Here is a 14507-nt window from a genome sequence, read left to right on the forward strand (position 1 = left end):
TTATTTAAAAAATGTGCATATTTTCCAATCTCTTTGTATGAGCAGCAAATGAAAAAAATAGTCCGGGTCGATCGAGTTCGGATCGGGTTTGACCCAAGTGCGCCTCATATTGACAAAAATACCCTTATAGCTAGAGCAGCCCCTTACAAAATCGGCGGGAAAATCATGTTGCCCACACTGCAGTGTTGTCGGCCATGGATTCCGATTCAGACTCCGGTGCCTCTCACATCTCCGCCACACCGCCTAATTCACCACCACGTGCTCCGCCCCCTACGCGGTCAGCGTCACGCCGCGCTGCTCTTCTCTCCTCTTCCAAGTCAAGAACCAAAACCTCTATCTCCACCTCAACCACTGCAAGAACATTTCTTCAGCCCGTAATCTCCAGGAAAAAATCAAACCCACGTCCACAGGCGGTCCCAGAACCACATCCGGAACCGGATCCTCCACGATCCAGCCCGCCAATCACTCCTCTCCTCTCCAATCTGCCATTCCAAATTAAGAAAGGCAACCTACAAAATGGCAAGGGTGCCTCCGATGGTCTCCTTCATGGTGGCCACTGTGCTTCCAAGTTTGCGTCTTTCTTGAAAGCTCGGGATAAGAATCTCAACTTTGAGGCCGATAATGCAATTGAGATGAAAAGTAGGACTTCGGTTGAAAGTGCTACTCCCGTAGAGGCAGTAAAAAAGGAGGTCATTGGGGAGGATTCGATGGTGAAAAGAACGCGGAAAAATCTTGGTGTGATTGGAGGTAGTACTTCTGATACTGTTATAGACAAAAAGGTTAAATGTGGCAGTGAAGGGAATTTTGTGAAGCTTAATATCAACGGCTATGGCAGGAAAAAGTTCAAGTTTAAGAATAAGAGGACTGGTTTTAGTTCTTCTTCTTCCAATAAGTATCGGAAAAATTTTAGACGAAGCAAGGGAAGTGAGAAAGGTGGAGGAGGAGAAGAAAATTGTGTTTTTGATGAAGAGGGATTGGTGGTGGATGTTGGAATGGGGCAGAAAACGTTGAATGGTGATGCTGGATCAATTGAAGAGGCTGTGATGAGGGTGAGAGATGAGGCATCGGATGAGAATCTGCTGAAGCTGTTGAAGCTGACACATGGTTATGACTCATTTAGGGATGGCCAGTTAGAGGCTATAAAGATGGTACTTTCTGGGAAGTCCACTATGCTGGTCTTGCCGACTGGCGCAGGCAAGTCCTTGTGTTACCAGTTACCAGCATTGGTGTTGCCAGGGATCACACTTGTGGTCAGCCCTTTAGTAGCTTTGATGATTGATCAGCTTAAGCATCTGCCTCCAGTGATTCGAGGTGGCCTCTTGTGCAGCAGTCAGGTTGCTTTTGTCTCTGTGTTATAACTATGTGCTTTGCATTTGCATTACCGATTAATTGATTTTTTCTATCCATCTTGGCTGTTGTTTAGACAATGGAAGAGGCTTCAGAAACTCTCCGTTTGCTGCAAGAAGGTTCTATTAAGGTTCATTTATGCCTTTGGTAGCCTCTGAAGCCCACTCAAGCTCTCTGCACACTATCACCAATGCTCTAAATTTTGAATTAATTTGCAGAAATGAACATCTGCAGTCAAAACTCAATACTATAATCAACATTTTGTCAACAAATTTGAGTCGTATTTCAACTAAATGATACTTTCTACTTCTGTTTTACTCATGTTGTAGGTCCTTTTTGTTTCGCCAGAGAGGTTTTTAAATGCGGATTTTATTTCCATCTTTTATGGCTCTTCGGTGTTATCTACTGTAGTTGTTGATGAGGCCCATTGTGTTTCAGAGTGGTGAGTGCACATTTGCGTATTTTCTCTTTTGCTTTCACACATTACCTTTTCTAATCTTGTTTGGTTCCCTTTTCTAACTCATTGGTAGTAGAATACTTTAAATACTTGATATATTTTGGCAGGTCACACAATTTTCGACCTTCATATATGAGGCTTAGAGCCTCTTTGCTGCGTGGCAAGCTTAGTGCTGGATGCATTCTTGCAATGACTGCAACAGCAACAAATAAAACCTTGTGTGATGTGATGCATGCTTTAGAGATTCCCCCTACAAACCTTATCCAGTCAACCAAGTTGAGGGAAAATCTGCATCTGTCAGTTTCTAAAAGTGGGAATAGGTCTGTGCATGCACACTCTAGCTAAACCAATGTCTGATTCGGGAAACTTAATGTTAGCTTTGAATGTAGTATCAACATAATTCAACCACTTTGCAGGATGAAAGATTTGATGGCGCTGCTTAAATCTTCTCCTTTTTCAAATATTAAAAGCACCATTGTTTACTGCAAATTCCAGGTATATTTTTCCTTTAATATTTTATATATAGCCATGAGTTTACACTCTCAATACTAAATGCAACCGAAACTTCAGTAGACATATATTATTACAAATTGTACTTATTGGCCTTCATGTAACTCCTTTTGCTCAATTTTTTTCTGCAGTCTGAAACTGACATGATAAGCAAGTATCTTTTTGATAACAATATCTCAGCAAGGGTTAGTGTTTTATTTGTAGGCTTTATTTGGTTGAAAGATCAAGCTGCTTCTGGACATTGTTCTTAATTAATATTTTTGTTCAAATGAATTATTATCTTTATGTTCAGAGTTACCATAGTGGTATTCCTGCAAAAGATAGGAGTCGTGTGCAGGATTTGTTCTGTTCAAACAAGATTAAAGTGGTAAGAAGTTTGATTATTCTTTACTGGCCTGGTCTTTTAGGTTGTCTAGGTTTCATACTATTTTATACAATCTGTTTAGGTCTATTGACTTGTATGTTTCTGTTTATGGAAGGTTGTTGCAACTGTAGCATTCGGAATGGGACTTGATAAAAGTGATGTTGGAGCTGTAAGAGAATGGTCTATCATTGTTTTTCCTTACATTTAATTCTACTTCACGTGAAGTCATAAGTCATGACTGTAGTGACATTGATCCATTGTGATCTTTATGGTCATTCTGGTTTAAATATCTCTGTTAAAAGTCTCTGTTCAATACTATAATATTTAATCCCTTACACTTAATGAGCAACTTGAAATATAGAGCGCAGCTTGAGAATTTATTTTGCAATAAATAAGAAATCCTTGTATATTGGTAAAAGCTTATCTTCAACAATCTGTAGTGACTTATGCGTGGATGCAGATAGTTCCTCTTGGCACATTTTACATTATGGCCACACTTATGGTTATTTAACCAACTCTCGAATTGTCCTACCTCAGGTGATTCATTATAGTTTACCAGAAAGCTTGGAAGAGTATGTTCAGGTAAACTATTCACATTTATATCTTGTAAACACTGATAGTCTTCCCCAACTAATTTAGTTGAAAGATGAATTTGCTGTCAAGCTGCTAGAAGTAAAATCACATTATTGTGTTAGGAAATTGGTCGTGCTGGGCGTGATGGTAGATTATCTTATTGTCACCTTCTCTTTGATGATGCCACATATATCAAACTTCGTAGTTTAATGTACAGGTAATTAATTGACTAGACCATTTTGAGGTCAGTTCCTCCCTTTTCTATAGTTTCTTGTCTAGATTTACTAACATATATTCTATTACTCAATGATCAGTGATGGTGTAGATGAATATACTGTCAACAAGTTACTCTGTCAAATTTTCACAAGTGACAGACCTTCTGGGGAAGAAACGTGTTCGATAGTCAAAGAATCAGCATGTCGTAAATTTGACATGAAAGAAGAGGTCATTCATATAGCTGTTTTTGCTACAAGTCTGTCTATTCTTCCTCTCAAATTCCTGTCTACATCTGCAGTATTGAGTAGGAGTAGTATTTAAATAAAAGCTAATTTTCCTGATCCTTGGAAATTTTCCATGGCTTTAGTAAACAAGTTGATATTGCTATTTGCTAATATGTGAATTTGTGATAAGTTCCAGTGATACAATTGCTGAGTTTGGAAGTTAAAAAATGATTTCAAAACTGATTCTACCACTCTTATTTGGCTCAATATTAGGATGATTACCATTAACCTTTTCCTTGTTTATAGGTAATTTTAACCATTCTGACGCAGTTGGAGTTGGGTGAAGTACGTTATGTGAAATTGCTTCCGCAAATAAATGTAACTTGTGTCTTAAATTTCCACCAGGTGTGTAGCCTAACCTTTTCCGAAAAGCAATTACTCATGTGTTATGCTCTCAAGTCTTATATAATTATCCCATGTTGTTTTTCTCTTCTTGTTAGAATCACCCATAGAAATTTATCTGCATCCCAACTAATTTTCTTGTTCAGTTCATCAAATGCAAATGTGAAGCTATAAAGTGTAGACAGAAAGGAGAAAATAATAAAGTGTACATTCACAGCTAGAGAGATTCCTATATATAGAGAGAGTAGAAAGCTAGGATTACTATTAGGTTAAAGCTATTCCTCAATTACAGCTGATAAGTAAAGAAAGCCTAGATACAAAAGATATTATACAATATTCCCCTCAAGCTGGAGGATATCAACCATGTCGAGTACAAAGATCTGATAGCATTTCCCTTCCAACGGTTTACTGATGATATCAACAATTTATTTGGATGAAGAAGTGAATGGAGTAGCAATGATCTGGCCACTCAATACACTCATAAATATAATGTCAGTCAACCTTAGTTTTTTGGCCCTCTCATGAAACACTGGGTTATTTGCAATATAGATAGCTACTTGGTTAGGTCAAGGTTCTTTGAAACTGACACCCAGTTCCTCACACAAATTCTTTATCCCAATCATCTCAGTAGAAGTTTGAGTCATAGTTCGGTTCTCAACCTGGACAGAAGATCTAGCAATTGTGTGTTGTTTCTTACTTCACCAAGCTACTAAGTTTCCTCCATAATATATGCGTTGAACAACAGCATCCCAGTGAACCTGCTCAGGCTTATCCATAAAAAATGGCTGATCAAACCAACAAGAAAGAGATGGCAGGCCTTTGTTACTGTCAAGTAGATAATTTTCCCAACAAGTTCTGTACTTAGCTTTGTCCTCCAACAAGTCTCCAGTATCATCCCAAATGCTCGGATAGTATCTATATAGTATCAACTAGTTTCGTTCTTAGCAAGAACATAATTTTTTGAGATCCTAAGAATAACATAAAAGCATAAGAACATAGCAGATAATTGGACACATATAGGAGAAAAGAATAAATTGTACATTAACAGCTAGGGACCCTTCTATATATAAGGACTTAAGGAGTAGAAAGCTAGGGTTACTACTAGCTTAAAATTTAAATCTATTCCTACAATAACAAGGATAAATAAGGAAATTCTTCTAGATACAAAAGGTATTCACAATAACAAGCATATATTATCTGCCTATATTTGCTCTAGTTTCTTTTAGCTTGAATCGTCATCCTTCTTCAATTGCAGACTCCACCACCAGTACTTGCAGCTAGAGATGTTGCAGTTGCTGCAATTTTAAAAAAGTGAGAACTAATATATGGCTTAAACTGCCAACTGGAGCAATTATGTTATCCAAGTTCTTTTCACTTAGTTATATTATATGCACCTTATTACACAGGTCTGAGATGAAAGATGGGCAGTATGTGTTTAACATTCCTTCTGTTGCAAATAACATTAGAATGCAAGCTTCTGAGCTGTTAAATCACTTGCAGAATCTAAAGGTTAGTATTATTTAAGTTGTACTATAAAATTCTTATATATAAGTTTCAGTTACTAATGGCCTGAGGATTTTGTTCCACATTTTGTGGATGTGCTTGTAGACTTAATATGATAGGATTTCCATTTCTTGACCAGATGAAGAGGGAAATAACATATGAATTGAAGGATCAAGCATTTTGTTATAAAATTTTGGGGGTACCAAACGATATTTGCTCTTTGGCAGCTCAGCTAACTAAGTGGCTTGGGGAGGTTGAAACTTGTAAGGTGATTGAGTTTGTTTCCATGTTATTAGTTGGTTTGTGTTTTCTTGTTGCTATTCACTTTCTAATTTGTATTCATTAACTGGTTTATTGAAATGGAAATATGCGTGTCATTTACCTACTATCTAAATTACGGAATAACATTATGTTGCTTTGAATTTATTTGTTATAGAATGTCTTAACCTGCAGATGAAATCACAAGTCTCCTTTTCTGTGTTAAGAATTAGTCAAAAGAATCATAAGATCCTTGTTTTCCCTAGTTATATAGTGCTTCTGAGAATATATTGAGATCTTTTTGGCCAATCTTTTGGTGAGAAAATAATTATGACCAATATATGTTTGTAAAGAGATCATTGTATTTGTTTTCCAATGCTTACTAGTTTATACTACGCTACTAAATTGCAATCCAATTGTCACATGTACTTGGCTAAAATAGGTACGGAAGCTAGACATGGTATATAATGCTTCAGTCTTTGCCGCAAAAGCTTGTGACAAAGCTCTCGGTTGCAACAACGACGAACATACACCTTGTTTGCAAAGGAAGATTCAGGAGTACTTCAGTGGGGACTGTGATGCTGATACACATATTCAGATGGATCAAAACAGGTTGAGTACAAGTTGTCTCAAATCCAGCACATAAATTAACTAAATTTTTTTGCTTGGAGTTGTACATATATAACTGCCTAAAGTTATCAAATCAAGTAAGTATTCTAACTATATAGATTAGTGTATGAAACTAAATACCAAGTTATTGATCATGATAAACCTGGAATAAGCATAATCTTTTATTCCTTATATGCATCATGTAAGTAAGCATGCTTATAGTTGGAAATTATGTCGTTGAGCATTCTAATACCAATAAACTAATACAAATGTGCTTCCATTTTGCAGTAGATTTTTGCGAGCAGATACAAAGGTAAAATTCCACACCTTATATTTTCACACCTGCTGGAAAAGAAGTTTATTAGGTGATACTTAATCTTTGGATTTCTGATAATGCATTAGGTTTTTCTCCAAAGCAACGCACAGGCAAAATTCACACCCAGAGCGATTGCAAGGATTTTTCATGGACTTGGCAGTCCAGCCTTTCCTTCTGCTATTTGGTCAAGAACTCATTTCTGGTAATATAGGGAAATGAGAATGATTTTACATGGTTATAGTTTACTGTTCCCTTTAAAGTAGCAAGGTGTAACTGATTGAATTTCAGGGGACGATATGCAAATGTGGAGTTCAGGGCCATAATGGAGGCAGCGAAGGAAGAACTCGTGAATTTTGTGGGGAAGAATGTAACATAAACCTTTTCACTCCCAAATTTTCACCTGAAATTCCAGATCTGCTAATGGTTTTGCTAGTCATCAACCACAAAGAACAAGGGATCATCATGTCATAACGATGCTCAACTTCATCATGAGGTTCCATCACGTTCGTCCATTGCATCACACTGAGTTATCCTTAGCTGCTGAAGCATCCTTAGTTGTATTATGAACCACGGAACAGGGGATCATCGCGTCATGCAGAAACCAGTGGGCATGATGTAAAACGAGTTTGTGCACAGCGAAGGAGGATTCTTCTTTTCTTCCACCATTGCAGTCAATCTGAGTGAAGATTTCATTCTCATCTTAAAGTTGAAGGTAGGTCTATACAATGTTCTTGTAGTGATATTGCAGCTTTTGGAACTGTCATTCTTGTATTTTTCTCTTTTTTTTCCTGTACCTTTTATGCTTGTAATAATTCCATATATATAGCGGTTGTTCAGTTTGTTAGACAAAATAATCATGAAATCAAACAAAATAGTACAGGTTTCATCCTTAGATATAATCTTGCAAGCTGCACAATAACATATTTGAGATTGTGTCGTGATAATTAGATATTACTCCTATGTTACATGCTTTATAAGAGCATAATTTGTGAGCACCACACTTTTAAGCATTTTTTACTCTGTTTAGTAAGTTTAGTTTGTATCTGATACATTACTTTTTTGTTAAAATTCATTGATTTATTATTTTATCTATTTATTTGACGGTAGAGAAAAAATAACTAAATTGAACTTTAATTTTTGTTAAATTATGTAATTAATTAATGATGAATAATGATGTAATATTTTCATTATGTGCTTACAGTGTTTGAATTGTATATAATTTATAAATTATTGATTGTTGATGCAATATTTTCTCTGAATATAACTTCATCATACTAATATCATGATACTTACATTTTTATCTAATGTTCATTACTACTCCATCCATCCCATATGACTATTTCTTTTTACACATTTTGGGAAAATATTATCCATCTAGGCTTGAATTATGAGATTCAACTAAGATGATAGATAGTCTATTCTACATTATTCTTTTTTATACTTTAATTTATTTCCAATTTAATTATTTATTGTCCTTTTACTAAAACAAGTGTGTAAAAAAAATGCCAGTAAGATAACGCAACAATGATATAACTGTAATGGAAGAATTTTAACATCTTTTAATGACATCTTGAATAAAATATTAATATAATCTATCTATACTAATATAAAAGCCGAGTTTTTGGCATAGTTTTGAATATTTATTAATTTTGGGTATTATTGCAATTAATCTAAATTTAATTTTAGATGCAAATTTTAAAGCGACAGTTTCGCAGGTATTATAAATGTAATCCACGATAACAAAAAATTAATTTTTCCCAATATGCGTTTAGGAATTTGACCAACTTAATTGTCCTTGAACGTTACAAATTTTTCAAACTTAAATTGAATCAATCGTGCATGTCTTTTTTGCAAATATTTGCATGGAGTAATTATTAAATCAATGTGATGCCGTTGCACAATTGAAATTAATATTAGTTAATGCTTATAATGCCTAATTATTGCCCCGCTTTGCTTCATATGTATATTTAAATATCGAGTCCTCATTTTCAACCTCCAATTTTATGGTCATTTTCTTTCTAAGTTTTCTCTTTTGTTCTTTTCTTATTTGTTTATGCTTTCTAATTAGGTTTATTCGTGTTTATGCCTTCTTTTAGAGTTCAGGGATTCTGCTTTGAATACAATTGATATGTCACTGGAAGAAAAAAGAGAGCAACAAAAGGATGGAGTTTTGCATGGCAGCAGTCTTTGTATTTTTTAAAGGTATTATTTTTTCTATTATCTAAAGTTTATTTTGTTATCCTTTGAATGTGCAAGGCTTAATGCAAATAAGCAAGCACTCCATGTCGACAATAATGAAAAATGAGCGTTTAACGGCAAGGTCTTGCAAGGTCAGTAGTTGGGATAACAACACAAATAGGATTTGTTCAATGTTCATCCATGATGTCGATATAATGCTCATATCTTATTGTGTTTCCGTTTCTTATCAATACTTTATATGTTTGAAAATCTTTTATAACCATCATTACTTGTGAATTCAGGCATAATCTTATTTAAGCGTGAAGTAGAAGATGGAGGCGCTACAAGCGTGAAGAAGAGGAAGCTATCATTTTTCTTTTAACCTGATTGACTCTTTTAAATAGAAATAGGTCAATTTGGTAGTTAACTTAATTCAGTTAGTGGGTTTCAATATAAATTAGCGCAATTTATTTAATTCAATCTATATTTGTATTACTGCATTCGGCTAAATTATTTAATGCTAAGAAATTATGTAGAAGGTTTTAGTTCTTAGGATTTTGGGTTTCCATAATTTTCTATATAGATTTTGGTTTTGAGTTTTAGCATATGGAATTGGATTTCCATTTATAATATTTTGAAAAAAATAGGGAATTAGATGCAATAAAAGGTAATATTACTTTTAAATATTACTATATATTAAAATCACATAATTTACATAAATAAATAGAGTTAAATTATTTACTAAATATCTTTCAAGTTTCAATGTATTTCTGTGTGACGTATAAAGAGTACATGTTATATGGATATCTTATTTAAACGTACGAAATATATCAAAAAAAATGTTGGAGCAATATTGAAAAATTAAGAAAATAGGTATGCAAAATAAATATAGAATGACCTCTACTGATAAATTGAGTATATGAATTTATGAAATTTAAATTCTTAATTTTATGTAATTAATATACAAATTTTAATTTAATTTAATTAATTTTAGGTTTATTACTCATACACAATATTTGTGTGTTATATACTGAAGAATTTCTTAAATTTATTACTATTTTTTTGTATAAGAATAAATTATTATTGCATACATATTTATTTATATTAATTTCTTTATAGCATGTAGGTATTGCTTAATTTTTTTAAGATTTAGACAAATATATAAATTTATAATCCGTGCATAGCACGGGTGTTACACTAGTCAATTTAATGGCTGAGTAAATTAAATATTCTATAAATATAAAAGCTAAAAAGTAATACCTTGTCCATATATAATTGTACAATCGATTTAACCAAAATGAGATAATCATATTGAATATACTGGAAATTGTGCACACTATGTAATGAACAATCTATAACTGCAACAGGTTTAAAATAAACATACTCCTATATCACAATTAAATGTATAATAATGTTCATTATCAAAATAGAAGAAATATAAAAAGAAAAAAATATTAAAATATTATTAATGAAAAATAAATTCTCATCTTATTAAAAAGAAAAAAAATACCAAAAATAGAAAAGAAGTACTCCCTCCGTCCCATTAAATATGCAATATTTGGGAATCAGCACAAGCTTTTATGTAGTGTGTGTGAGTTAATGAAGAGAGAATAAAGTAAAAAAGATGAAAAAGTAGAGATAGGGATGTTACCATTTTAAAAAACGTTTTATTTTTAATGAGATAAATTAAAAAGGAAAATATTTCATTTATAATGGACATAAGAAATATTATTTAATTAATCTATATCTATTTATTTATAATACAAAAGCGATAAAAACCAAGTACTTATGATACAATCATTCAAGCATACAACAAAATATAATGGACAAAGCGATGGAAACAATAAAAGAAATCAAATGTATGATTAATTCGAAAGGCAATCAAAATTTTGATATACTAGTAACTAGCATATGCCAGATTCCACATTTGAACATAATTATATAATTACGTGGCATATTCATAAGTTCTCCGTCTTATTAAATATGCAATATTAATTTTTGACACGAGATTATATAGTATTATTTTGTGAATTAATGAAGAGAGAGTAAAATAAGGAAGAAAAAAAAAAGATTATTTTATTTTTATTTTAAAAAACGTTTCATTTTAAATATGCAATATTTAATTTTTGACACGAGATTTTATATAATGTTATTTTGTAAAGTAATGAAGAGAGAGTAAAATAGAAAGAAAAAAAAAATTATTTTATTTTTATTTAAAAAAACGTTTCATTTTTATTGAAATAGTTTAAAAGAAAAGGAAAGGAAAAAGAAAAATAAATTAATTGTCAACCGTCTGTCAGTTAACTTGTATACGCAGCTGCTGCTTTGCTTCCCAAGATCGACTTTGAATGCTTGCAATTCCCATCCAAATTAAGGGCCCCTCCTTGAAATTGAGAAGATAAGATTGATATAGAAATCAATAGTTACAACTAATCGGAGGAGCAGGAAAAGCGCGAGAGAAATGGTGAGGGCTGATTTTGGGGGAATGGGATCAACAGTGGGCTTGAATGAAGAATCAACGGCGGCGGCGGCGGCGGCGACTGGAATATGGGCGCTTTTTACAAATCTTGCGTTGATGTCTTCCTTTCTTGGCTTCGCTATTGCTCAGGCCATTAAATTCTTTACTGTCTGGTATGCTTCTTCTTCTTTGTTAGGGCATTGATCTTGCTTTTTTACTAATTTCTACAACATCTGAAATATTAGAATCCTAATTGCATCGCTCTTACTATCGCTGACTGCTCTTAACGGGTTGGGGTTTGTGTTTGTGTGTGTGAAAGAGAGAGAGAGAAACTATATGATTATTTTGTGTATTTAATTTTTAAGATGTGCAAGTAGATGATGAGTCTTTTTACCTCACAAGACACTGATTTTTTATTTTTTTCACAGTTAGACTGAATATTTGCATTTTAGAACAAAATGGTCTCTTTTGAAACTTTTGAAAATAAAATTACTGTTATGGAGATTCGTTTGTTCTCTTGATTGTGATTTTTAGGCCTCTATAAGGTTATGATCACTACTTGGTAGATGAGTTTATTCATATATGTTTACGCTGGTGAGGAGTTAGCTATTTCTTTCAATCTCTGTTGAATAGATGCAGAATTCATCCAAACAAATCAAAATTTAGAACAATAAAATTTAGAGAAGAGTAGTAGGTATATTTCATTACTCAACATAGCCCACATATATAGACAAGAGACTAAGCTAGACTATGTCACACAACTGATGTGGGATACACATTTTCTATAACACTTTGCATCTGTAAACACCACCATTGACAATCATGGAATGCTTGATATGGTGAAGTCTTTTGCATTTTAACCTTAAAAGAAAATGTTTAGGCCCTTCAATCAGAGTTTGTTCATAAAAGAGAAAATGCAGGTTCTTTCTCTAGATATTTTTCTTTGGTATTTTTCAATTGTTTTTCTTGTCTGAAGTGCTCTACTATTTTTGTAAATATTATCTAAGTCAAAAGCATATGAGGGCATCCCCACTCTGTTCCTTCCATTGCGCTCTGCCATTAACCAAAACTGTGATCTTGGAAGTCTTAAGAGCATTGTATTTATCCAGGTACAAGGAAAACCGGTGGGATCCAAAGCAACTTATTGGATCTGGTGGCATGCCATCATCACATTCAGCTACTGTAACTGCTCTTGCAGTTGGGGTTGGTTTACAAGAGGGTTTTGGAGGACCGCATTTTGCAACTGCATTAGTTTTGGCATCCGTGGTGTGTTCTCTTGTTCTGTTATAGCCTAGCTTGAACATTATGTTATTAATTGTATTAGTCTTGGAAACCACATCTTGTGCATAAATGTACTTATTTTTGCTTTGTACATGATGTGCACTCATATAACCTTACAAAATGATTGTTCTGTTTTTTCAAAAAATTTAAAAATTACAAGGATATACATGTATTAATCAAATTCTGTAGAACTAAAAGTATGGGGATTGATTGGTATGGGGAGTTTGGGGAAGTGGGAGATGAGTTTGAAGGAATGAGTGCTGTCTGGAACACTTTCCCTTTCCCATACCTGTTCCTTTTCCTATCCACCTTCATGCCCATACTATTCTCATTTATGACTTGAATTGCCAACCAGATACTTCTATGCAAAATGAAATCTTAGAAATTAATTTATAAATTTACTTAATAAAACTAAATAATTTTTTATACCAACTCATAATAGCTGAAGATTGAAACCTAAAGGTGAGATTTAAATGTTGTTTATTTGATTTTATCAACTTGGCACTCGAGCCCTATAGTTTTACTCATGCTCGATCTTTAACATATACTTTTACTTGCACAATCAAATTTTATGTTTTGTTATAAGCTTCCATATATTGTACTTGCGGTCTTACTCTATCAACTTTGACAGGTGATGTATGATGCAACTGGTGTAAGATTACATGCTGGACGTCAAGCAGAGGTTTGTAGTTTATGATTTAGTCTGTTTTGTTGTGCACATCTAGGGTGCTTTGCACAAATGCACTGGATACTTCATCCATTCCCCCTCCCCATCTACCCTCACACATACACAAATGTGATAAATAAATTAGTAACAAAGGGCAAAAACTAGAGTTCGTATGCATCCAGAGATTCCTAATGAAATTATATGTAACAGGTACTAAATCAGATCTTATGTGAACTTCCAGCCGAGCATCCTCTTGCTGAGAGCATACCGCTACGCGAACTTCTTGGCCACACGCCTACTCAGGTTTAAGTGATGCTTTGAATTATTCAACTAACATTCTCTGAATCTGAATTACTCTTTTTAAAATTTTATATAGGATCCTTAAGTAATTCCCCTCATCAGTTTAGATTATCTGAATGGATACACTTTTTCTGACCAAATTATGCTCCATCCCAATTCTACTTACCATGTATGCATTCTGCTTGCAAAACATAGAACAGTGGTCAATTTATAGCTCAAAGCCAAGTAAAATAAAAATTGTCTGAAACCTTAGAACATGACCAATTACTCAATTGTATATTCCACACGAGCAGTTTACAGTTATAGATAAAAAATAGTGTCTCTTCTAATCATGTGAATATTAATTATGATGTTCATTGTTTAACTTCAGGTTGCTGCTGGTGCGGTTCTGGGATCGATTACTGCAATGCTTATAAGTTTAATCTGACGCAAGCTGGAGAAAGACTTTGTTTAGAGTTACTAAAGTGGTATCTGTCTTCTATTTCTATTTTTGAGAGAAAGAGTAGCTCAAAGGTACATATCTGATGAAAAGAAATATCAAAATTTGTTTTGACCACAGGACAATTCCTCTGTAACAGTTTTCTCCTTCATTGTTTCTGTAAACGTAAAATTTGCCTCCAACATGTCGTGCATTTTTCTGAAATGGTGCATCATGAATCTAATCTAGGTATAGTTGAGAAAACTTTCTTGAGCTCCAAAAGAGGATCATTCTTGATCTCAGCTTTGTGCATAGGTTCTCTATCTATCATCTCAGTAGAATAGTATTAAGCACGTCCCAAGGTGAAAGCGCCCTTACGTTGCTTTGTGTTGCCACATTATGCATAATTTTAACTGGAATTTGAAA

General features: G+C 33.7%; 2 protein-coding genes and 1 long non-coding RNA gene across 4 annotated transcripts; all 3 read left to right on the forward strand.

Annotated features, from left to right (window-relative positions):
* Positions 1–153: 153 nt before the first annotated feature.
* On the forward strand, positions 154–7678 carry LOC125203518 (DEAD/DEAH box RNA helicase family protein). 2 transcript variants are annotated; one of them, XM_048101880.2, is made up of 19 exons: positions 162–1334; positions 1424–1477; positions 1677–1789; positions 1912–2124; positions 2221–2299; positions 2446–2499; positions 2607–2681; positions 2794–2847; positions 3216–3260; positions 3374–3468; positions 3566–3695; positions 3998–4096; positions 5349–5404; positions 5500–5602; positions 5736–5864; positions 6297–6466; positions 6752–6776; positions 6866–6981; positions 7068–7678. In XM_048101880.2, exons 1-19 carry the CDS (start codon positions 195–197, stop codon positions 7153–7155), a joined length of 2838 nt encoding a protein of 945 aa, XP_047957837.2. In that variant the 5' UTR covers positions 162–194; the 3' UTR covers positions 7156–7678. The 2 variants fall into 2 exon arrangements, with proteins under 2 accessions (XP_047957839.2, XP_047957837.2); XM_048101882.2 differs by lacking the exon at positions 5736–5864 and having other exon boundaries at positions 154–1334.
* A 942-nt stretch (positions 7679–8620) lies between these two features.
* On the forward strand, positions 8621–9512 carry LOC125210717 (uncharacterized). Its single transcript, XR_007174400.2, has 2 exons — positions 8621–8981; positions 9260–9512. It is a non-coding gene; the product is annotated as an uncharacterized LOC125210717 (long non-coding RNA).
* A 1699-nt stretch (positions 9513–11211) lies between these two features.
* LOC125203881 (uncharacterized) lies at positions 11212–14306 on the forward strand. The gene is made up of 5 exons (XM_048102387.2): positions 11212–11588; positions 12525–12681; positions 13328–13378; positions 13574–13666; positions 14034–14306. The coding sequence occupies exons 1-5, from the start codon at positions 11419–11421 to the stop codon at positions 14088–14090; spliced, it is 528 nt and encodes a 175-aa protein (XP_047958344.2). The 5' UTR covers positions 11212–11418; the 3' UTR covers positions 14091–14306.
* Positions 14307–14507: the final 201 nt, after the last annotated feature.

This window comes from Salvia hispanica, chromosome 6, assembly GCF_029641045.1.
Source record: "Salvia hispanica isolate PSC_SH4W2 chromosome 6, Shi_PSC_v1, whole genome shotgun sequence".
NCBI lineage: Eukaryota > Viridiplantae > Streptophyta > Magnoliopsida > Lamiales > Lamiaceae > Salvia > Salvia hispanica.

Excerpts from the sequence above, each read along its gene's own strand:
- LOC125203518 (XM_048101880.2), top strand. The coding sequence starts at position 195 with ATGGATTCCGATTCAGACTCCGGTGCCTCTCACATCTCCGCCACACCG. Across the intron at positions 1,790-1,911 it reads GCCCATTGTGTTTCAGAGTG|GTCACACAATTTTCGACCTT; the intron begins GTGAGTGCACAT and ends ATATTTTGGCAG. Across the intron at positions 3,696-3,997 it reads AATTTGACATGAAAGAAGAG|GTAATTTTAACCATTCTGAC; the intron begins GTCATTCATATA and ends CCTTGTTTATAG.
- LOC125203881 (XM_048102387.2), top strand. The coding sequence starts at position 11,419 with ATGGTGAGGGCTGATTTTGGGGGAATGGGATCAACAGTGGGCTTGAAT. Across the intron at positions 11,589-12,524 it reads ATTAAATTCTTTACTGTCTG|GTACAAGGAAAACCGGTGGG; the intron begins GTATGCTTCTTC and ends GTATTTATCCAG. Across the intron at positions 13,379-13,573 it reads ATGCTGGACGTCAAGCAGAG|GTACTAAATCAGATCTTATG; the intron begins GTTTGTAGTTTA and ends TATATGTAACAG.